The 20,337-nt window shown below is 47.4% G+C and overlaps 3 protein-coding genes across 6 annotated transcripts in view; 2 read left to right on the top strand and 1 right to left on the bottom strand.

Moving 5' to 3' along the window:
• The window catches only part of LOC148144194 (uncharacterized), a 264,591-nt gene that overhangs the window by 31,328 nt on the left and 212,926 nt on the right, over positions 1 to 20,337 (bottom strand). The window lies entirely within an intron of this gene.
• On the top strand, positions 3,764 to 15,043 carry LOC148144201 (uncharacterized). Of its 2 annotated transcripts, XM_087974618.1 has the most exons (3): positions 3,798 to 3,851; positions 6,570 to 6,698; positions 13,548 to 15,043. In XM_087974618.1, the coding sequence occupies exon 3, from the start codon at positions 13,939 to 13,941 to the stop codon at positions 14,905 to 14,907; it is 969 nt and encodes a 322-aa protein (XP_087830744.1). In that variant the 5' UTR covers positions 3,798 to 3,851; positions 6,570 to 6,698; positions 13,548 to 13,938; the 3' UTR covers positions 14,908 to 15,043. The 2 variants fall into 2 exon arrangements, with proteins under 2 accessions (XP_087830743.1, XP_087830744.1); XM_087974617.1 differs by lacking the exon at positions 6,570 to 6,698 and having other exon boundaries at positions 3,764 to 3,851.
• Positions 18,945 to 20,337, top strand: part of LOC148144196 (uncharacterized) — a 190,486-nt gene continuing 189,093 nt past the window's right edge. For all 3 annotated transcript variants that reach the window (XR_015751394.1, XR_015751393.1, XM_087974604.1), the window contains exon 1: positions 18,945 to 19,220. The gene's annotated coding sequence lies outside the window, so the exon portion shown is untranslated. The remainder of the gene's footprint in view (positions 19,221 to 20,337) is intronic.

The following is a 20,337-nucleotide window of genomic DNA, read 5'->3' as shown; positions in this document are numbered from 1 at the left end:
GTTGATTTGTTTTTGTTTAAAAATGTGAAAACCTTGTGAACAGTTCTTCCAGTTAATCACTGGATATTCAAATTTCTCTTCAAATTAAAGATCATAACAGAACTGGGAGTCATTGTGGGATTTTGAATCTGGAGGGTGTGCTTGTGAAGCTTGAAGGAACAATATTTCAAAGTGAATGTTATCGTGTTCAGTACTAAGACTTTCTGGAGATGAAAAATTTGCCCTTGTGCGTTTTGCAACACTTAACACGTAAGTTCCAGAGAATATGCAGTCAGATTGATGCGAGAGTTAAGAGCTGGGGCAAACATCAGAAATAATGCAGGCAGGAGCACAGCAATTAGATTTAGAAAGTTAGCCAAAAATATAAAAACAGGAAGGAAAGTTTCATCAGCTTTTCTTAAAAAAGTTAAGAAAAGAAAGTGTTGGTTCTGTAGAAAATGAGTCTGGGGATTCAATAACGGAGGATAAAGGGATGGTAGATGAATTGAAAAGAGCTTGAATCTGTCCACGAGAGAAGATACAAGTAACAGCCCAGAACTATCTGGAAATCAGAAATTGAAAGGGAAGGAGGAACTGAAGACAGTTACAATTAACAGGGAAGTAGTATTGAGTAAACCGTTGGAACTATGAGTTCACAAGTCCCAGTTGGCCAAAGTATTTCATTCTAGACCCTTAAAGAAAAATTAGCTAGTGATATAGTTAATGCATTGGTTTTAATTTTCCAAATGTCATTAGTTTCAGGGGAGGTTTCTTTAGATTGGAAAACTCCTTCCTTCAAAAAGACAGACCGAGAACAGGAAACTGCAGACCATTTACCTTAACATATGCCATAGGGAAAATGTTCAAAGCTATGATTAAAGATGTGATGACAGGGCACTTGTATACGTTCAGGCAGCGTGAATCTGTTTTGTCATTGGGAAATAATGTAATAATGTTTTGAAGAACTGCCTCTCCGCACTGCGACTGAGCTGATAAATCTCATCCTAGTTTCAAACTTCCAACTCAGCACTGTCCCCATGACTTGTCCGACCTGCCTATCTCCTTTTCCTGGATCAATGGTGCTCGAAGAGCACAGCAGTTCAGGCAGCATCCGAGGAGCTTCAGCAAAATCGATGTTTCGGGCAAAAGCCCTTCATCAGGAATAAAGGCAGAGAGCCTGAAGCGTGGAGAGAGAAGCTAGAGGAGGGTGGGGGTGGGGAGAGAGTAGCATAGAGTACAATGGGGAGTGGGGGAGGAGATGAAGGTGATAGGTCAGGGAGGAGAGGGTGGAGTGGATAGGTGAAAAAGGAGATAGGCAGGTAGGACAAGTCCGGACAAGTCGAGGGGACTGGAAGTTTGAAACTAGGATGAGGTGGGGGAAGGGGAAATGAGGAAGCTGTTGAAGTCTACATTGATGCCCTGGGGTTGAAGTGTTCCGAGGCGGAAGATGAGGCGTTCTTCCTCCAGGCATCTGGTGGTGAGGGAGCGGCGGTGAAGGAGGCCCAGGACCTCCATGTCCTCGGCAGAGTGGGAGGGGGAGTTGAAATGTTGGACAACGGGGCGGTTTGGTTGATTGGTGCGGGTGTCTCGGAGATGTTCCCTAAAGCGTTCTGCTCGGAGGTGCCCAGTCTCCCCAATGTAGAGGAGACCGCATTGGGAGCAACGGTTACAATAAATGTTATTAGTGGATGTGCAGGTAAAATTTTGATGGATATGGAAGGCTCCTTTAGGGCCTTGGATAGAGGTTTGGGCACAGGTTTTACAGTTCCTGCGGTAGTCGGGGCAAGTGCCAGAATGGGAGGGTGGGTCGTAGGGGGGCGTGGACCTGACCACGTAGTCACAGAGGGAATGGTCTTTGTGGAAGGCAGAAAGGGGTGGGGAGGGAAATATATCCCTGGTGGTGGGGTCTTTTTGGAGGTGGCAGAAATGTCGGCGGATGATTTGGTTTATGCGGAGGTTTGTCGGGTGGAAGGTGAGCACCAGGGGCGTTCTGTCCTTGTTACGGTTGGAGGGGTGGGGTCTGAGGGCAGAGGTGTGGGATGTGGACGAGATGCGTTGGAAGGCATCTTTAACCACATGGGAAGGGAAATTGCGGTCTCTAAAGAAGGAGGCCATCTGGTGTGTTCTGTGGTGGAACTGGTCCTCCTGGGAGCAGATACGGCGGAGGCGGAGGAATTGGTAATACGGGATGACATTTTTGCAAGAGATAGGGTGGGAAGAGGTGTAATCCAGGTAGCTGTGGGAGTCGGTGGGTTTGTAAAAAATGTCAGTGTCAAGTCGGTCGTCACTAATGGAGATGGAGAGGTCCAGGAAGGGGAGGGAGGTGTCAGAGATGGTCCAGTTAAATTTAAGGTCAGGGTGGAATGTGTTGGTGAAGTTGATGAATTGCTCAACCTCCTCGTGGGAGCACGAGGTGGCGCCAATGCAGTCATCAATGTAGCGGAGGAAGAGGTGGGGAGTGGTGCCGGTGTAATTATGGAAGATCGACTGTTCTACGTAGCCAACAAAGAGACAGGCATAACTGGGGCCCATACATGTGCCCATGGCTACCCCTTTGGTCTGGAGGAAGTGGGAGGATTCGAAGGAGAAATTGTTAAGGGTGAGGACCAGTTCGGCCAAACGAATGAGAGTGTCGGTGAAAGGGTACTGTTGGGGACGTCTGGAGAGGAAAAAACGGAGGGCTTGGAGGCCCTGGTCATGGCGGATGGAGGTGTAGAGGGATTGGATATCCATGGTGAAGATGAGGCGTTGGGGGCCGGGGAAATGGAAGTCTCCCACCTACAGCTTCCAACTATCACCTCAGGAGATCTCCCACCCACCGCTTCCAACCTCACAGTCTGGGAACCACGCACTGCCCGGTTCTACCTCCTTCCCAAGATCCACAAGCCTGACCACCCTGGCCAACCCATTGTCTCAGCATGCTCCTGCCCCACTGAACTTATCTCTACCTACCTCGACACTGTCCTATCCCCCCTAGTCCAGGAACTCCCCACATATGTTCGAGACAGCACCCACGCCCTCCACCTCCTCCAAGACTTCCGTTTCCCTGGCCCCCAATGCCTCATCTTCACCATGGATATCCAATCCCTCTACACCTCCATCCGCCATGACCTTGGATGCTGCCTGAACTGCTGTGCTCTTCCAGCACCACTGATCCAGAATCTGGTTTCCAGCATCTGCAGTCATTGTTTTTACCACCTTGATGAATCTCCAGTGCCGACAGGGAATGGAATCCCTTCCCCCATTCTCCACATTTCCACAGCTTCTCCGCAGTTCTGGTATCCTTTTAGCTCCCTGTTTCTGATGAACAAGTGAAAGTGTGATCACACTCAGGAAACGTGTACAGTCACCCCCTACTGCGAATAGTGTAATGTTTCTCCATCTGTGTATCTGTTTACAGCTCCTTCCCACAGACAGCTCACTGGGGCACACTCTCTCCCAACAAGGGGAAAAGACATACAAATGTTGAGGAGTCAGACAAAATGCGGAAGCAATAAAATGTCGAAACACAGGGGAAAAAAAATTGTGGCCCCATGTTGCCATTTGGACACTTAAAATCTGTCAGAAACACCAACATCCCAAAGAGCATACTGCGCATGTTTGTCGGTGTCAGCAACACATTGCGCATGTTTGTCGGTGTCAGCAAACTAGTGGGCATGCTCGTCACTGTGCGTTAAAAAAGGCGCGCGACCTTTTTTTTGATTGCCCAATAGGAAGGCCTGGAGGACCGGAAGGACGTTGGTCCTCCTGCCAATCAGAGTCACCCCGTTGTCTGAATGCGGAAGTTGGACAATGCGGTTCCGAAGCTGCTGCTCGTGTCTGAATGAAAATTGAGCTTTATCCCAGACTGCAAATTCCTCTATCCATTATTTGTGAGTACGGCGCTCTCTTCTCTTGCCATCTTTTCCATTTAATTTTCATTTTGGGTTCAGTTGGGGTGGGGACAGACTCTGGAAACGGTGCTCCAGGTCTGTGTCTTAATTGGCAAAATAGACAGGCGGGAGGCTGGAAGAACACAGCAAGCCAGGCAGTATCAGGGGGTGGAGAAGTCAGTGTAACCCTTTTTCAGGATTGGGGATGAGTGTAGGGGGCGATGCAGATAAAAGGTGTGCTGGGTGGTGAAGTGGGCATAGGGGTAGATAGGTAGAGGGTTCGACCTAGGCAAAAGTGAGGACTGCAGATGCTGGAAACCAGAGTTTAGATCAGAGTGGTATTGGAAAAGCACAGCAGGTCAGGCAGCATCCGAGGAGCAGGAAAATCGACGTTTCGGGCAAAAGCCCTTCATCAGGAATTTCCCCAGATTAGGGGAATCCAAAGCTGGAGGGCGTATGTTTGAGTTGAGAGGGGAATGATTTAAAAGGGACGTGAAGGACAACTTTTTCACAGAGACAGTTGTGCATGTATGAAACGAACTGCTAGAAGAGTTGGTGGAGGCTGGTACGATTATGTTTAAAATGCATCTGGCTGGGTACATGAATCGGGATGGTTTGGAGTCATGTGGGTCACGTGCTGGCAAACGGGACTAGATTCATTTCAGATATGTGGTCGGCACAGACAAGTTGGGCCGTAAAGTCTGTTTCCATGCTGTGAAAGCAGAAGTGTGGCTGTGAAGACTGGACATTCTGAGCATCTTTCAAAGATGTAAAAACAATGACTGCAGATGCTGGAAACCAGATTCTGGATTAGTGGTGCTGGAAGAGCACAGCAGTTCAGGCAGCATCCAAGGAGCAGCAAAATCAACGTTTTGGGCAAAAGCCCTTCATCAGGAATAAAGGCAGAGAGCCTGAAGCGTGAAGAGATAAGCTAGAGGTGGGTGGGGGTGGGGAGAAAGTAGCATAGAGTACAATGGGTGAGTGGGGGAGGGGATGAAGGTAATAGGTCAGGGAGAAGAGGGTGGAGTGGATAGGTGGAAAAGGAGATAGGCAGGTAGGACAAGTCATGGAGACAGTGCTGAGCTGGAAGTTTGGAACTAGGGTGAGGTGGGGGAAGGGGAAATGAGGAAACTGTTGAAGTCCACATTGATGCCCTGGGGTTGAAATGTTCCGAGGTGGAAGATGAGGTGTTCTTCCTCCAGGCATCTGGTGATGAGGTATTGGCGGTGAAGGAGGCCCAGGACACTCCATGTCCTCGGCAGAGTGGGAGGGGGTGTTGAAATGTTGGGCCACTGGGCGGTGTGGTTGATTGGTGCGGGTGTCCCGGAGATGTTCCCTAAAGCGCTCTAATAGGAGGCGCCCAGTGTTTTGCCCTTACTGGGAGCAGAAGAATACAATGAAGTCTTGCATTTGTGAGAGAGCAACTAAGTAAGGGAGTACATGTGGGATTTTGGTGGAAAATGGGAATTCTTTGCACTGTGGGATGAAGCTCAACCCTATCCAGTTATTTCAGCTCGTGGGTGAGACTCGGCAGTTCATGCAGGCAGTCAATCCAGGTAATATTTTATAAATTCCTGCTTTGGAAATAGAACCAATCTGATTCCAGATTGGGATACAGACAGACTCTGATCTCACACCTTAAATGCATGGTCTGAGCTGAGATGATACCTTTTGTTATAAAACCCTAAGTTATTTCAATAAAGTGTCTTTCAGGAAGTTCTTGGATTTACATATTAATGATACCTGCAGACCACTCTGAAAGCTGAAAGGCTTAACGATCCAAGTTTGTTCAATATATCATTTCAGTGGCAGGACACTAATGTTTTTCTATAGATTCTGTGCCTTATGATGTTATTCTCCACAACCACCTGATGAAGGAGCAGCACTCCAAATGCTGGTCCTTCCAAATAAACCTGTTGGACGATAACCTGGGTGTGTGAGATGTTTTTTAACTTTGTACAGGTTTGGGTGGATTGACCATGCTAAAGTGCTAACTGTGTCCAGGGAGGTGCAGGTTTGTGTGAATTGGCTGTGCTAAATTACACATAGTGTCCAGGAACGGATTGGTCATGCTAAATTACCTGTAGTGCCCAGGAATGTGCAGGTTAGGGTTAATTGGCCAGACTAACTTATCCAGAGTGAAGATCTCAACCCCTGTTAAGGGGCTTTTTGGTTCGAGATTGGTCTAAAGAATCAATGGAATGCGGTCTGCACAAAGCAAGGCTATCAGTTTAATAAGGCAGCTTGACACAATTCTGTCCAGCAACACAGCAGTTAAAGCTTCTGTGTTCCATGGTGAAGTTGTGCAAGTACATTCAAAAATTACACATTATTTATTTAAGTTTTTTTTAAGACACAGTACAGCCTTAATTACAAGAAAATACCAATCAAATATAATAAGGTGACATGATTTACAGCAGGTTAATCCAATGATATTTCCTGGGAAAGGAGTCTTAATTACGTAAATCATCATGCATGGTAGCAGCTCAAGGTTAGTTCAATTGGTCAATTAATGTGTCAGTGTTCATTTTAAACAAACTCCATTGTCCTCTTATCTTTGGATTTTAGCTTAATTCTGCAAAACAGCAGGACAAGTTGAGTTCAATCATTATTCTCAGCCATTTTGCTGTATTGTTTTAAATTGAAAAGCCATTTTGTGGTTAGTAAAAATCTGCATATACTTGTTGCGTCTGACAATAACCTAAATTCAAATTTTAGATCCTCACCTGAAGCATCAGAGTCTGAGGGGTGACCTTATAGACGTTTGTAAGAGGCATGGATATGGTGAAGACCCAAGGTGTTTTCCCCAGGGTAGGGGAGTCCAAAGCTCCAGGCCATATGTTTGAGGTGAGAGGGGAATGATTTCAAAAGGATCTGAGGGGCAACTTCACGCAGAGAGTGATGCATGTATGGAACGAGCTGCCAGAGGGAGTGGTTGTGGCTGGTACAATTACAACATTTTAAAAAGCATCTGGATGGGAATATGAATAGGAAGGGTTCAGAGGGATATGGGCCATATGCAGACAAATGAGGCTAGATTAGTTTTGGAGATCTGATCAGATGAATTGGACCAAAGGGTCTGTTTCTGTACTGTATGACACTAATCATCTTTGGAGAAAGCAGAAGTGTGGTTGTGAAGACTGGACTTTCAGAGCAGCTTTCAAAGATGTTTTGTCCTTACTGGGAGCAGAAGTTGTTACAATGAAATCTTGCCTTTGTGAGACAGCGACTTAGTGAGTGAGTACATCCCAGATTTTGGTGGAAAGTGGGAATTCATTGCACTGTGGGGATGAAGCCGTACCCTATCCAGTCATTGCTGCTGGTGGGTGAGACCAGACCTCAAGACTAAGGGGAGTAGATTTAGGACAGCGATGAGGAGGAGAAAGTGAGGACTACTGCTTTTCCTGGAGTGTAGTGAATCTATGGAATTCTCTTCATTAAGTATATTCAAAATGGGTTTTTGCATGGTTGGGGAATTAAGGGTAGTTGGGGCAATGCTGCTAGAAGGAGCTGAGACGATGGATAGATCGGCCATGATCGCAATGAAGAATGGGGCAGGCTAGATAGGCAAAATGGCTGACTCCTGCTTTTATTACTGTGAAACTATTTCCCATAGCTAACCCACCTCATCTGCACATCACTGAGCACTGTGGGTAATTTAGCATAGCGAATCCACTCTAACCTGCACCTACCTGGACACCATGGGTAAATTAGCACAGCCAATCCAACCGAAATTACGCAACACTGAACACTGGCTAATTTAACATGGTCAATCCACCCTAACCTGGACAAAGTTAAACATCACAACACCAGATTATAGCCCAATGGGTTTATTTGGAAGTACTAGCTTTCGGAGCACTGCTCCATCATCAGGTGGTTGTGGAGTATAAGGTCATAAGGAACAGAATTTATGGAAGAAGATTAAAGTGTCCTGCCACTGAAATGATATATTGAACAAACCTGGATTGTTACCTCTTTCATCTTTTACAGTGGGTTGCAACTATCATTCATATGTAAATCTCGATAACATAAGGTTTTATAACAAAAGGTAACAACATCTGGGTGGCATGGTGGCTCAGTGGTTCTTAATTCTGCCTCACAGCACTTGGGATCCAGGTTCAATTCCAGCCACTGGCCACAGTCTGTGTGAAGTTTGCACGTTCTCCCCGTGTCTGCATGAGATTTCTCCCGGTGCTCCGGTTTCCTCCCACAATTCAAAAGTATGTAGGTTAGGTGAATTGGCCATGCTTAAATTGCCCAGTGTGTTACATGCACTGGTCAGGGGTAAATATGGGGAATGGGGCCTCGTGGGTTACTGTTTGGAGGGTTGGTGTGGACCTGTTGGGCCTGTTTCCGTACTGTAGGGAATTGAATCCAATCTCAGCTCAGACAATGCGTTAAAAGTCAGAGTCTGTCTTTATCCCCACTTGAATCTGACTAGTTCTGTTTCTAAAGTAGGAATTTATAAAATACAACGTTCTGACAGCTTGCAGATTGTGCATTTTTGAGCAAAATAGAATTTATCTGAAAATATAATTCTGCAAATGCAAATTCACCCCCATGGACTTGTGTGTGCTTACAGCTAAAAAGTTTATTTCCGTGCTGTGTATCTCTGTCTATTTGGTAACAGATGCTTTATTTCTGTTGGCATAAATATTGTTGTAAGTCATAGTTGGGTACTAATAGTTAGATAAAAAGCAAAGAGAATTCCTCAAATAGGGCATTATCAGAATCCTGGGAGACCTCTATTTCTGGTTTACTTCCTATTGACAAACATTAAGCATGAGCACCTATTTATTTCTATTTTTTTGTTTCACCTTTTCTTGTTTGATTCCCTGGTATGACTGTACTCTGTGTCTGGTCGGTTGTCAGGCTGGGACATAGTGGATTGGGTTTCGATTGACTGAATGTTGTATTGTTCTGGAAGGTGTAAAGGGGGTCGGGGGGGTGGGTAGTGTTGGGGAATCAAAACTTCAGCAGAGTTGAGTACAGACCAACATCTTACTCTGTGGGAACAGGGAGATCAACAGAGGACAGAGAAACCAGGACCTGAAATCCGACCTGACACCGGATTACTGTGATCAGTGTTTTCATTAGCAATGCCAACCCTCTACCTTCACCTAGCTTCCCGTTTGACTACCCCCTCGATATTCAAGATCCAATCCTTGTCGTCCTGAAGCCATATCTCTGTAGGGAGTCTCAGATCATAATTATTCTCTTCAATGTGTGCAGTCAGTTCATTCACTTTTGTAACAGTGAAGCACACATGCAGACACACTGTTTTCGGTTTCCATTTTTATGATCTTTGCAATCCAGTTTTAATTGCTGGTACATTTACTCTCCTTGTCTCCATCATTCTGTGAGGTTCATTTCCCACATCACTACATTGCTCACTGGCCTTGATTGGGATTGGCCATAGTGCCCAGGGATGTGCAGGTTAGGTGTATTTGTCAGGGTAATGTAGAGCGGTAGGGGAATGGGTCTGGGTGGGTTCCCCTTCAGAGGGTCGGTGTGGACTCGTTGGGCCGAGTGGCCTGCTCCCACACTGTGGGGATTCTCTGAAGCGAAGGGATATTTGCAAATAGTGCAGGACAGCGCAGGCGCAGTGCGTGCTCCCGGCCAGGCCCCGCCCACCCGCTCCTTTCGTGACGTCACAACGCGGAAGTGACACTGAATGAATGAAAATCCCTCCGTCTGGGCTAATCCTGGGGCGGGAAAATCTGTTCACTTGTAGCAACGGGAGTGAATCCAGGGAGGGAGCAGACCCTGTCAACTCAGGTATGGGAGTTAGTTACCAGGTGAGGAGGACAGAGATTGGGAGGAGTAGATATCTTTTCTGTTTTCCTTTTCAAAATGCACCCGATTTCCACAAGTAAATGCAACAGGTATAAGTACAGCACATGCAGCTTCAAGCCGGCTGTGCATCCTCTGTTCTTCCTCTGCCTTGGCTCCAGCACTTTTGGCTTCCTTTCCCTTCTCCACCCCCCCCCCCCCCCCCCCCCGCCGGGTGTTGATACCTCAATGTTTTTCCGGTTGTCTTTTGTGGGCTTTGAAAACTTTCCCAATCGTCTGAGTACAGGATTTGGGAGATTATGTTGCAGCTGTACAGGACATTGGTTAGGCCACATTTGGAATATTGTGCGCAGTACTGGTCTCTCTGCTGTAGGAAGGATGTCATAGAGTCATGGATGTTGTGAAACTTGAAAGGGTTAAGAAAAGATTGGCAAGGATGTTGTCAGGGTTTGAGCTGATCAGGATGGGGCTGTTTTCCCCTGAGTACCAGAGGCTGAGGGGAGACCCTACAGATTTCTATAAAATCATGAATGGCATGGACAGGATAAATAGACAAGGTGTTTCCCTGGAATGGGGAATCCAGAACTAGAGGGTAATAGGTTTAGGGTTGGGGGGAGATTTAAAAGGGCCCTAAGGGGCTACTCTTGTATTCAGAGGGCGGCACATGTAAGGAATTAGCTGCCAGAGGAAGTGGTGGAGGCTGGTACAATTCCAGCATTTAAAAGGCATCTCGCTGGGTATATGAATAGAAAGGGTTTAGAGGGATATGGGCCAAGTGCTGTCAAATGGAACTAGTGATTGAGGATATCTGATCGGCATGGATGAGTTGGACCGAAGGGACTATTTCTGTGCTGTACATCTGGTAGACAATGGTCCTCAGAATTCTGTTCCCATTAGGCTCACCCTTAACTCTATTGCACATGGTCTTGGCGACAGTATCACATTCTGAAATGAGAAAAGACCTACAAATGTGCAAGGGAATAGTTCCATTCCGGGTGTGTACATGGAGATGGGTATAGTTACTTATGACGCATAAGGCCTGTTGTTACCCAGCCAGTGGAATGCAAGCCATCTTTGTATATGGGCAGGAGGTATAAGGCTCCTTTTGTCTTACACGAGTGGGCGTGACAGGTCTCAAGTAGGCAGGTGATGTTATGTGGAATATGAACAATTGCACACCCATAGCCGGTTCCATTAAAGCAATTCTCATACGACCATGCAGTGGAGTGAAAAGATGTCAGCAAACAGGTAGCACATCTCATATGGTGTTGGAAAGTGATACTGTATTTCTCTGCGGAGGGTCGGCAGTAGGGAGTCTGATGAATAGAATGGAATCGGGGACTGGGGACGGGGCAAGTAAGTCATCTCTCGATAGAGAGGAGTAACATACTACTGCCTCTGGGGTGAAGAGCGTTCTGTGGGCCTGTATAAATAAGTTGTTTGTGGATTGAGGAGTTTCCCCTATCAGGCTTCCCTTTTCTCGAGTTGGCCCGTCCTGCAAAAAGGGATGGTGTACCTCGGCATCCTTAAAATATTTACCATGATAACGGGGTTGATCACTTTTATCCTCACTAGGCTTTCGTCTGCAGGTAAAATCAAAAAGACATAACTCCCACTGATGTCTACTGTCCAGATGGACCATCTGGTCTTTCTGATGTAAGAGTCCATTGCAATAATCAATCTTCATCACGTTCCACACGTCAAAGGCGTCTGGTCCGGTGCATTGGACGACATCTCCTCGGCATAGGTGGTGGATAATCTCTGATCATTCCTAATCACATCGATGCTTAGTGGCTTTCCCCATCAGGATGTTGTACGTGATCAGAAAGGTGAGGAGATAGCGATCCCCCACATGTCCCTCCTCTTAGTTCAAGTATCTGTAATAAGATGAATATTAGAACAACAGCAAAATTCAAAAACCCAAATGGACAGGGTCCACTCCTTTTGTTGGGATTCCAGTATTCTCTCCTCCTTTTCCCCCCCCTTTTGATTGGTGCGGTCAATCAATTTATAATGGTGCAGTTGGACCCAAGCTGAGCGCCCAGCGACTGTGATCACCGTAGGGGTGGGAAGTAAAACCTGGAAGGGGCCATTCCAACGAGGTTGGAGACCTTTGCCAGTCCAGTTCTTGATGAGCACCAACGCACCAGACTCTACCCGTGACGAGGCTGAAAGGGAGGGAACATCGCTCTTGGGAGTGAAAGGCACGCATAACACTAGTTAGAGCAAGAACATATCCACATGACCGAAGCAATCATTGGTTGTGGACTGAGAAGGGAGCTGAATCATTCCAAGGGGTACGGAGGGGGTGACCAGAGAGACACTCAACTGGAGACAGTCGCATCTTGCCCGCAGACATGGATCGCATCTGGAATAAGGCCACAGGGATTAGCATAACCAGGAGAGGCCAGACTTGGCCATTAATTTGGCAAGTTTAGTTTTGCGTCTGGTTAAAACATTCAACAAGGCCGGCCGCCTGAGGATAAGCACCATGCAGTTGCCGACAAATACAAAGCTGGGAACAGAGTTCTCCGTTAATATTACCTACAAAGTGTGGTCCATTGTCCGAGCTAATGTACGCAGGTATACAGAAGTGGGGAATTATTTCCTTAAACAAAATCTTCACCACAGTCTCCGCAGTAGTGTTAGGAGGAGGGTAGGCTTCAATCCGCTTAGAAAAGACATCAACAATAAGCAAAACATATTTATAGTAACTCAACTCATTTCTCCAACTCAATGAAGTCCAGTTGAAGTGTCTCCAAGGGATCCTCCAGCAAGGGAGTTCTCGTAGAGATACTTGAACTAAGATGTGGGGGATCGCCTACCCACTGACCTGTTTGACCACGTACAACATCCTGATCGGGAAAGCCACTGACTTGAGTATCGATGCGATCTGGAATGATCTAAGACTATCCTGATGTCATCTGGTGCATCAGACCTGACGCTTTCAACGTGGAGTCACTTGAGCGATGGCGTGAGCTGCCAGAGGAAGTGGTGGGTGCTGGTACAATGACAAGTTAAAAGGCTCCTGGACGGGCATCTGAATATGAAGGGTTCAGATGGGTCAGGGCCAACTGATGGCAAATGTGACTGGAGTCATAGAGATGTACAGCACAGAAACTGACCCTTCGGTCCAACTTGTCCTTGCTGACCAGATGGCCAACTCGGACAGATTTGGCCATGGGTCTGTTTCTGTGCTGTGAGACTCAAATTGTCTTCAGTGAACGCAGAAGTGTGGTTGTGAAGGCTGGACTTTCAGAGCATGTTTTGCCCTGACTGAAAGCAGCTGAAAATGTGTTGTTGGAAAAGCGCAGCAGGTCAGGCAGCATCCAAGGAGCAGGAGAATCGACGTTTTGGGCATGAGCCCTTCTGCGCTTTTCCAGCAACACATTTTCAGCTCTGATCTCCAGCATCTGCAGTCCTCACTTTCTCCTGACTGGAAGCAGGAGAAGAGTTTGACTGAAGTGTGTCGGTGTTAATGCCTTGATGTCTCATTTTGCTCCCACCTTCCTGGGGTCATTAACCATTTCGTGTCTGGTCCTTCCTCAAGAAGCTGCATTGCAGGTTTACCCTGAATTGACACTTTTTTTTGCTTCCCAAAATCAGACCTGCTCACTCTCCGCAGGATCCCAGTGTTGTGAAAGATATTAACTTTCGGGTGGAGTTATCCAAAATTCAGAGAGATGTTAGTCTTGATGTTTTTGCTTTTTCTGCCCCTGTAAGATCCTGAATCAGCACCTTCAGGGGAATTAGTTAGAGCGGAGTGAGAACAGAGGGGGAGAGAGAGTGGGATGGTGCTTTCAATTTTGTGGTACAACAAAAGAATATTCCACAGAAAGTAGAATTGCTTTTTCTGAATTTCTACCCTGCACTGATGATCCCTTTTGTAATCCCTTTTTGCAGAGTATTTGAAAATCTGAAGACTGATGTTTCAAAATCAACGAATGAAGGGCTTACGCTCGAAACATTGACTCTCCTGCTCCTCGGATGCTGCCTGACCTCCTCTGCTTTTCGACTGACTGTCCAGCGTCTGCAGTCCTCACTTTGATGTCAATGTCTGACAGTCACACAATCCATCAGGACCGCAATGATTTTTGACTGTGATTTCTGTGAGAGGGATCAACGCTTTTTGGTTCCTGTTTGAGGACGTTTTCAGCATCAGTGGGACTGGACGAGAGACCGCACTGTTGCAGCGCACTGTGTGTGGAGCCTGAAACAGTTATACGGCCTGGGAAGGGGATTTCACGGCAGGGAGGAGCTCTACACGTGTTTGTGTGCAGCTGAAGCTGTGGCCATGGAGAAACCTGAGGAATCCCACCCCGTGGAGAAACCGTGGAAGTGTGGCGACTGTGGGAAAGGCTTCCGTGTCCCGTCGGCCCTGGAGACTCATCGGCGCAGTCACACCGGGGAGAGGCCATTCCCCTGCACTGACTGCGGGAAGGCCTTCAGACATTCCTCCCACCTGTTGGCCCACCAGCAGGACCACACGGGAGAGAGGCCCTACAGCTGCCCAGATTGTGGGAAGGGCTTCAGGTATTCCTCCACCCTGCTGAGCCACCAGCGTGTCCACACAGGGGAGAGGCCCTTCAGCTGCCCTGAGTGCGGGAAGGCCTTTACCGACGTCTCCGCCCTGCTGAGGCACCAGCGTGTCCACACTGGGGAAAGGCCCTTCAGCTGCCCTGAGTGTGGGAAGGCCTTCAGTTATTCCTCCACCCTGCGGAGCCACCGACGCGTCCACACGGGGGAGAGGCCCTTCAGCTGCCCTGAGTGCGGGAAGGCCTATACCGACGTCTCCGCCCTGCAGAAGCACCAGCGGATCCACACTGGGGAGAGGCCCTTCAGCTGCCCCGAGTGTGGCAAGGCCTTTACCCACGTCTCTGCCCTGCGGAGCCACCGGCGCGTCCACACGGGGGAGAGGCCCTTCAGCTGCCCTGAGTGCGGGAAGGCCTATACCGACGTTTCCTCCCTGATGAGGCACCAGCGGGCGCACACAGGGGAGAGGCCCTTCAGCTGCCCCGAGTGTGGGAAGGCCTTTACTGACATCTCCTCCCTGATGAGGCACCAGCGGATCCACACGGAGGAGAGGCCCTTTGCCTGCTCTCAGTGCCGGAAGGCATTCAGCAATTCCTCCACTCTGCTGATCCACCAGCATGTCTACACGGGGGAGAGGCCGTTCACCTGCTCTCAGTGCGGCAAGGGCTTCACCCGCTCCTCCCACCTGCGGAGCCACCAGCGAGTTCACGTGCCATCGCAGGGGGATTGAAGGAGTGATGGCCGAGTGCCATTATCGATTGGACCATCAACCCAGTTCCAGGGACTCCGGGTTTGAATCCCTCCCCGACAGATGGCAGAATTGGTATTCGGTCAGAAATGTGGAGTTCGGAATCTAACGATGAGAGTGTTTCAGGGAGGGGGTGGTGCGGGGGAGAAAGCCCCCATCTGATTCACACTCTCCCTTGTTAGGGAAGGGAACCGCCATTGTGGGAAAGGATTCACTCAGTCGTTCCAGCTGCATCCTTTACCCGGTCTGGCCTACACGTGACTCCAGACCCACAGCAGTCTGGTTGACTCTACACTGCCCCTTCCTGGCAAAGGAGTGGGGAGAAACTTACTTGGAGACAGGGTATGGGTTGAAATTGCTGAGTGAGGCAATACTTCCTCCGGGTTACGGCTGTACCAAGGATCCGATTACAAAGGGACAACTTGGTGCTGGCCAATAGTAAAGACAGTGAGGGGGGGTCGGACAAGGGGAGGTGTGGTGTGTGCGCTTTGACCTTGAGCTGTTCAAAAAGCAACTACTTTTTTCTCTGCCTTTTTGCTGGGGGGATCTGAAGCTGTAACAAAGTTGGGTTGCAATAAAGGTTACCTGAACTTACCACCGGGCTCAGACTCTCATTGAAAGCTTTGAGCTCCAAGAAGTTTTTGTTTTAAAGCTGCTCATTTCTTTCAGCCTCCTGCACTAAGTTTAGAACAAAGAACATAGAACAATCCAGCGCAGAACAGGCCCTTCGGCCCTTGATGTTGCGTCGACCTGTGAACTATTCTCGTTCCCCTACACTATCCCAAAATCATCCATGCACTTATGAAAGGATTGTTTAAATCTCCCTAATGTGGCTGAGTTGACTACCTTAGCAGGTAGGGCATTCCGCTCCCTTACCACTCTGTAAAGAACTTGTCTCTGACATCTGTCTTAAAGCTATCCCCCCTCAATTTGTAGTTATGCCCCCTCGTACACGCTGACGTGATCATCCTAGGAAAACGTCTTTCTCTGTCTACCCTATCTAATCCTCTGATCATCTTGTATGTCTCTATCAAATCCCCCCTTAGCCGCCGCCTTTCCAATGAGAAAAGGCCCAAGTCTCTCAGCCTTTCCTCATAAGACCTTCCCTCCAGACCAGGCAACATCCTGGTAAATCTCCTCTGCTTCCACATCCTTTCTGTAATTGGGTGACCAGAACTGTACACAATATTCCAAGTGTGGCTGCACCAGCGTTTTGTATAGTTGCAGCATGATATTGCGGTTCCGGAACTCGATCCCTCTACCAATGAAACCTAACACACTGTATGCCTTCTTCACAGCACTATCCACCTGGGTGGCAACTGTCAGGGATCTACGCACATGGACTCCAAGATCCCTCTGCACATCCACACTACCAAGAATCTTTACATTGACCAAGTACTCTGCCATCCTGTTATTCTTCCCAAAGTGCATCACCTCGCATTTAGCTGCATTGAACTCCATTTGCCACCTCTCAGCCCAATTCTGCAGTTTATCCAAATTTCCCCCTGCAACCTGTAACATTCTTCCAAACTGTCCAGTACTCCACCGACTTTAGCGTCGTCTGCAAATTTACGAATCCATCCACCTATGCCTGTATCTAAGTCAGTTATAAAAATGACAAACAGCAGTGGTCCCGAAACTAGTAATTGGACTCCAGACTTAATATTTTCCATCAACCACCACTCGCTGCCTTCTTCCAGTTTCTAATCCAAACTGCTAAATCACCCTCAATTCAATGCCTCTGCATTTTCTCCATCAGCCTCCCATGTGGAACCTTATCAAAGGCTTTACTGAAGTCCAAGTATACCACATCAACTGCCCTACCCTCATCTACATGCTTGGTCACCTTCTCAAAGAACTCAATGAGATTTGTGAGACGCGACCTGCCCTCCACGAAACCATGTTGACTGTCTGAAATCAAATTGTTGCTTACCAGATGATTTTAAATCTTCCCTTATAATCCTTTCCAAAATCTTTTCTACAATAGATGTAAGGCTCACTGGTCTATAATTACCTGGGTCATCTCTGCTGCTCTACTTGAACAAGGGCACAATATTTGCAATCCTCCAGTCCTCGGGTACTAAACCCGTAGACAATGACGACTCAAATATCAAAGCCAAAGGCTCTGCTATCTCCTCCCTAGCTTCCCAGAGAATCCTCGGATAAATCCCATCCAGCCCAGGGGACTTGTCTACTTTCACTCCTTCTCAAATTGATAACACCTGTGTGTAACTGACCTCGATCCTTTCGAGTCTAATATCTCGTACCTCATTCTTTTCCTGAGTGAACACCGATACAGGGTCCATGCTCAACTTCTCACTTCTGTCCCTATTCCTACCCTAATCATCCTTTTATTCCTCACATATCGATAGAAAGCTTGAGCGATTTCCTGTATTCTATTTGCTAAAGGCTGCTCCTGTCCTCTCTTTGCTCTTCTTAACTCTCTCTTTAAATCCTTCCTACGTGATTTGTAATTCTCCATCGCCTCATCTGTTCCATCTTGCCTCATCAACACATAAGCCTCATGGAACAGCATCATAAGACACAGAACTTATATCAAAACATCAGTGTCATGCAACTGATAGAATATATTGAACAAACTTAGATAGTCTTCATCTCTTAGAATGGGTGTGGGCTTTGGTTCATTAATATGTAACACTTTTAGAGTACTCAGTACAGTTCTGTTGGCCCTGTAATAGGAAGAATACTATTAGAGAGGGTTTAATAAAGATTTACCAGGATGTTGTAAGGACTGGAGGGTTTGAGGTTATAAGGAGAGGCTGGGACTTTATTCACTGGAGCACAGGAAGTTGGGGGGGGGGGGGGGTGACCTCATTGAGATTGATAAAATCATGAGGATTGGAGGTAAGGTGAATAACAAAGGGCTCTTGCTTAGCGTCGGCGAGCTCAAAACTAGGGGGCATTTTTTTTTAATGTGAAGAGGAGAGATTTAAAAGGAACCGGAGGGGCAACATTTTGAAAGAGGGTGATTTGCACGTGGAATGAACTTTTTGAGGATGTGGTAGATGCAGGTACAGTGACAACATTGAAACAGCATTTGGATGGGTACGTGAATGGAAAGGTTAGAGGGATATGGGCCAAATGCAGGCAAGTGGGACTGGTTTAGTTTGGAATCCTGGTCGGCATGGACGAATTGGACCGAAGTGTCTGTTTCTGTGCTGTATCCCTTTATTGAAACTGGTAGAATTCTGAAAGGGGCTTGACAGGATAGATGCAGATAAAATGCTCCTTTGGTGGGGAGGGTCATCGAATTCCGACAATGTGGAAGCGGGCCATTCAGTCCATTGATTCCTCTCTGGCCCTCTGAAGAGTATCCCACCTATACCCAACCCCTTACTGTGTATTTCCCATGGCCAAGCCACCCTAACCTGTATATCCCTGGTCACTATGGGTAACGTAGCACGGCCAATTCTCCCTAACCTACACCCGAATCTATAAATTACCTTCTCAAGAATGTAATTTAAATGCAGTGCTTTTCTAAATAAAATGTCAGTCTGACTCAACATTGGGACACAAACAGAATTCACACCTATTGTCTCTACTTATAAATAGGGTAACGTCTCTTCGAAATGTAGATTCATTTAGATATAACTGCGTCACTTTACATATTAAGATATCCCTTTGAGTGTGTCCACATACCTTCGAAATATAATCTCTTTATTTACATCTCTTTATTTGCAGAAATACCAGTTAAAATGTCCATGTCCCTTTAAAATGCAGATTGCTCACTTTAGATATGACGCCGTTCCGTTAGATGTCGGAATATCTGTTTAAATTGAGCCGTGAGCTTTCCTAATGTAGACAGGGCTCCTGGAAACGTGGCAGTGTCCCCCCTGCAGCTGCAGAGCGAGACAGGAGAGTTTGTTTTTGTGAATGAGCAGTTGTAGCGCGAGGTGGCTGTTGCTTGGTGACGGTGATGCTCCCCCGGCCCCGCCCATCCCCCTGTGCAGACGTCACGCGGAGGCGGTTGGGAGGAGAAGTCGCTCGAGCGGGGAAGCGGCGGGAGGGCGGCCGTTAGGCAAATGGCGCCGTGCGGCCCGGGGCAGACACCCGTCACTGGGCACCGCCGCCTTCCTGGCGCAGCTGCTGTGTCACGGCCACACCGGCCGGCTGTACAGCAGGCAGGAGCCGGTGAGCATTCTGGAGGCGGATGGGGTTAAGGGCCTGATTGGGAACTCGTCGGCCGCCTGGGTGGTGGAGTTCTACTGGTCGTGGGGCGGCCCCTGTGTCAACTATGGGGCCACCTGGAAGGTACTGGGCCCGGGAGGTGAAAGGTGAGGCAGGTTGTGGGGGGGACGGAGGGGAAGGAATGTGGGGCCTGTCCGTCATAGTGACATTTTATACTCACTTTCCATCTGCTTTTACTGGGGCTTGTGCTGTTTCCCCCTCACTGTTTGTTTACCCCTTGTGCTGTTTGCCCCTCACTGTGTGTTTAATCCTTGTGCTGTTTCCCCCTCACTGTTTGTTTAATCCTTGTGCTGTTTGCCCCTCACTGTTTGTTTAATCCTTGTGCTGTTTACCCTTTGCTGTTACTTGTGCAATTGCTGAGGGTAGTGTGTAAATACTAGTGAAGGAGATTATGCACCAGCATGTGTATGTTCCTCAGGCATTGAAGGGGCTGGATCTGTTGAGAATGGTTGGTCAAGTGTGTGGTGTACTAAACCTTGTTAATATGGGTATAGTTATGATTTGGAGATGCCAGTGTTGGACAGGGATGCACAAAGTTAAAAATCACACAACACCAGGTTATAGTCCAACAGGTTTAATCAGCTGATGAAGTAGCATCGCTCCGAAAGCTAGTGTGCTTCCAATTAAACCTGTTGGACTATAACCTGGTATTGTGTGATTTTTAACTGGGTATAGTTTGTTACTTGGAAAATATACTTTTTATTATTTAGAGTCATAGAGATGTACAGCACGGAAACAGACCCATTTGGTCCAACCTGTCCATGCCAGCCAAATATCCTAAATTAATCTAGTCACATTTGTCAGCACTTGGCTCATATCCCTCTAAACCCTTCCTATTCATAGACCCATCCAGATGCCTTTTAAATGCTGTAATTATACCGGCTTCCACTACTTCCTCTGGCAGTTCATTCCATACATGCACCACCCTCTGCATGGAAACGTTGCCCCTTAGGTACATTTTATATCTTTTTGCTCTCGCCCTAAACCTATGCTCTCTAGTTGTGAACTTCACCCCAACACTGAGGAAAAGACATAAAAACATTGAGCAGCCAGACAAATGCAAAAGCAATAAAATATCGAGGCACATAGTGTAAAACAAATTATGGCTCTAATCCTTTTTGTTCTGAGGCATAGGGAACACTTAAAATTTGTCAATAACATCAGCATTGCTACAGAGCATATTGTGTACACTCCTCAGTGTCA

The sequence above is a fragment of the Chiloscyllium plagiosum genome, unplaced genomic scaffold (assembly GCF_037043375.1).
Source record: "Chiloscyllium plagiosum isolate Xiang-an unplaced genomic scaffold, Cpla_swu_hap1 HiC_scaffold_27, whole genome shotgun sequence".
Classification (NCBI taxonomy): Eukaryota; Metazoa; Chordata; class Chondrichthyes; order Orectolobiformes; family Hemiscylliidae; genus Chiloscyllium; species Chiloscyllium plagiosum.
This window is presented reverse-complemented; position numbering and strand designations above follow the sequence as displayed.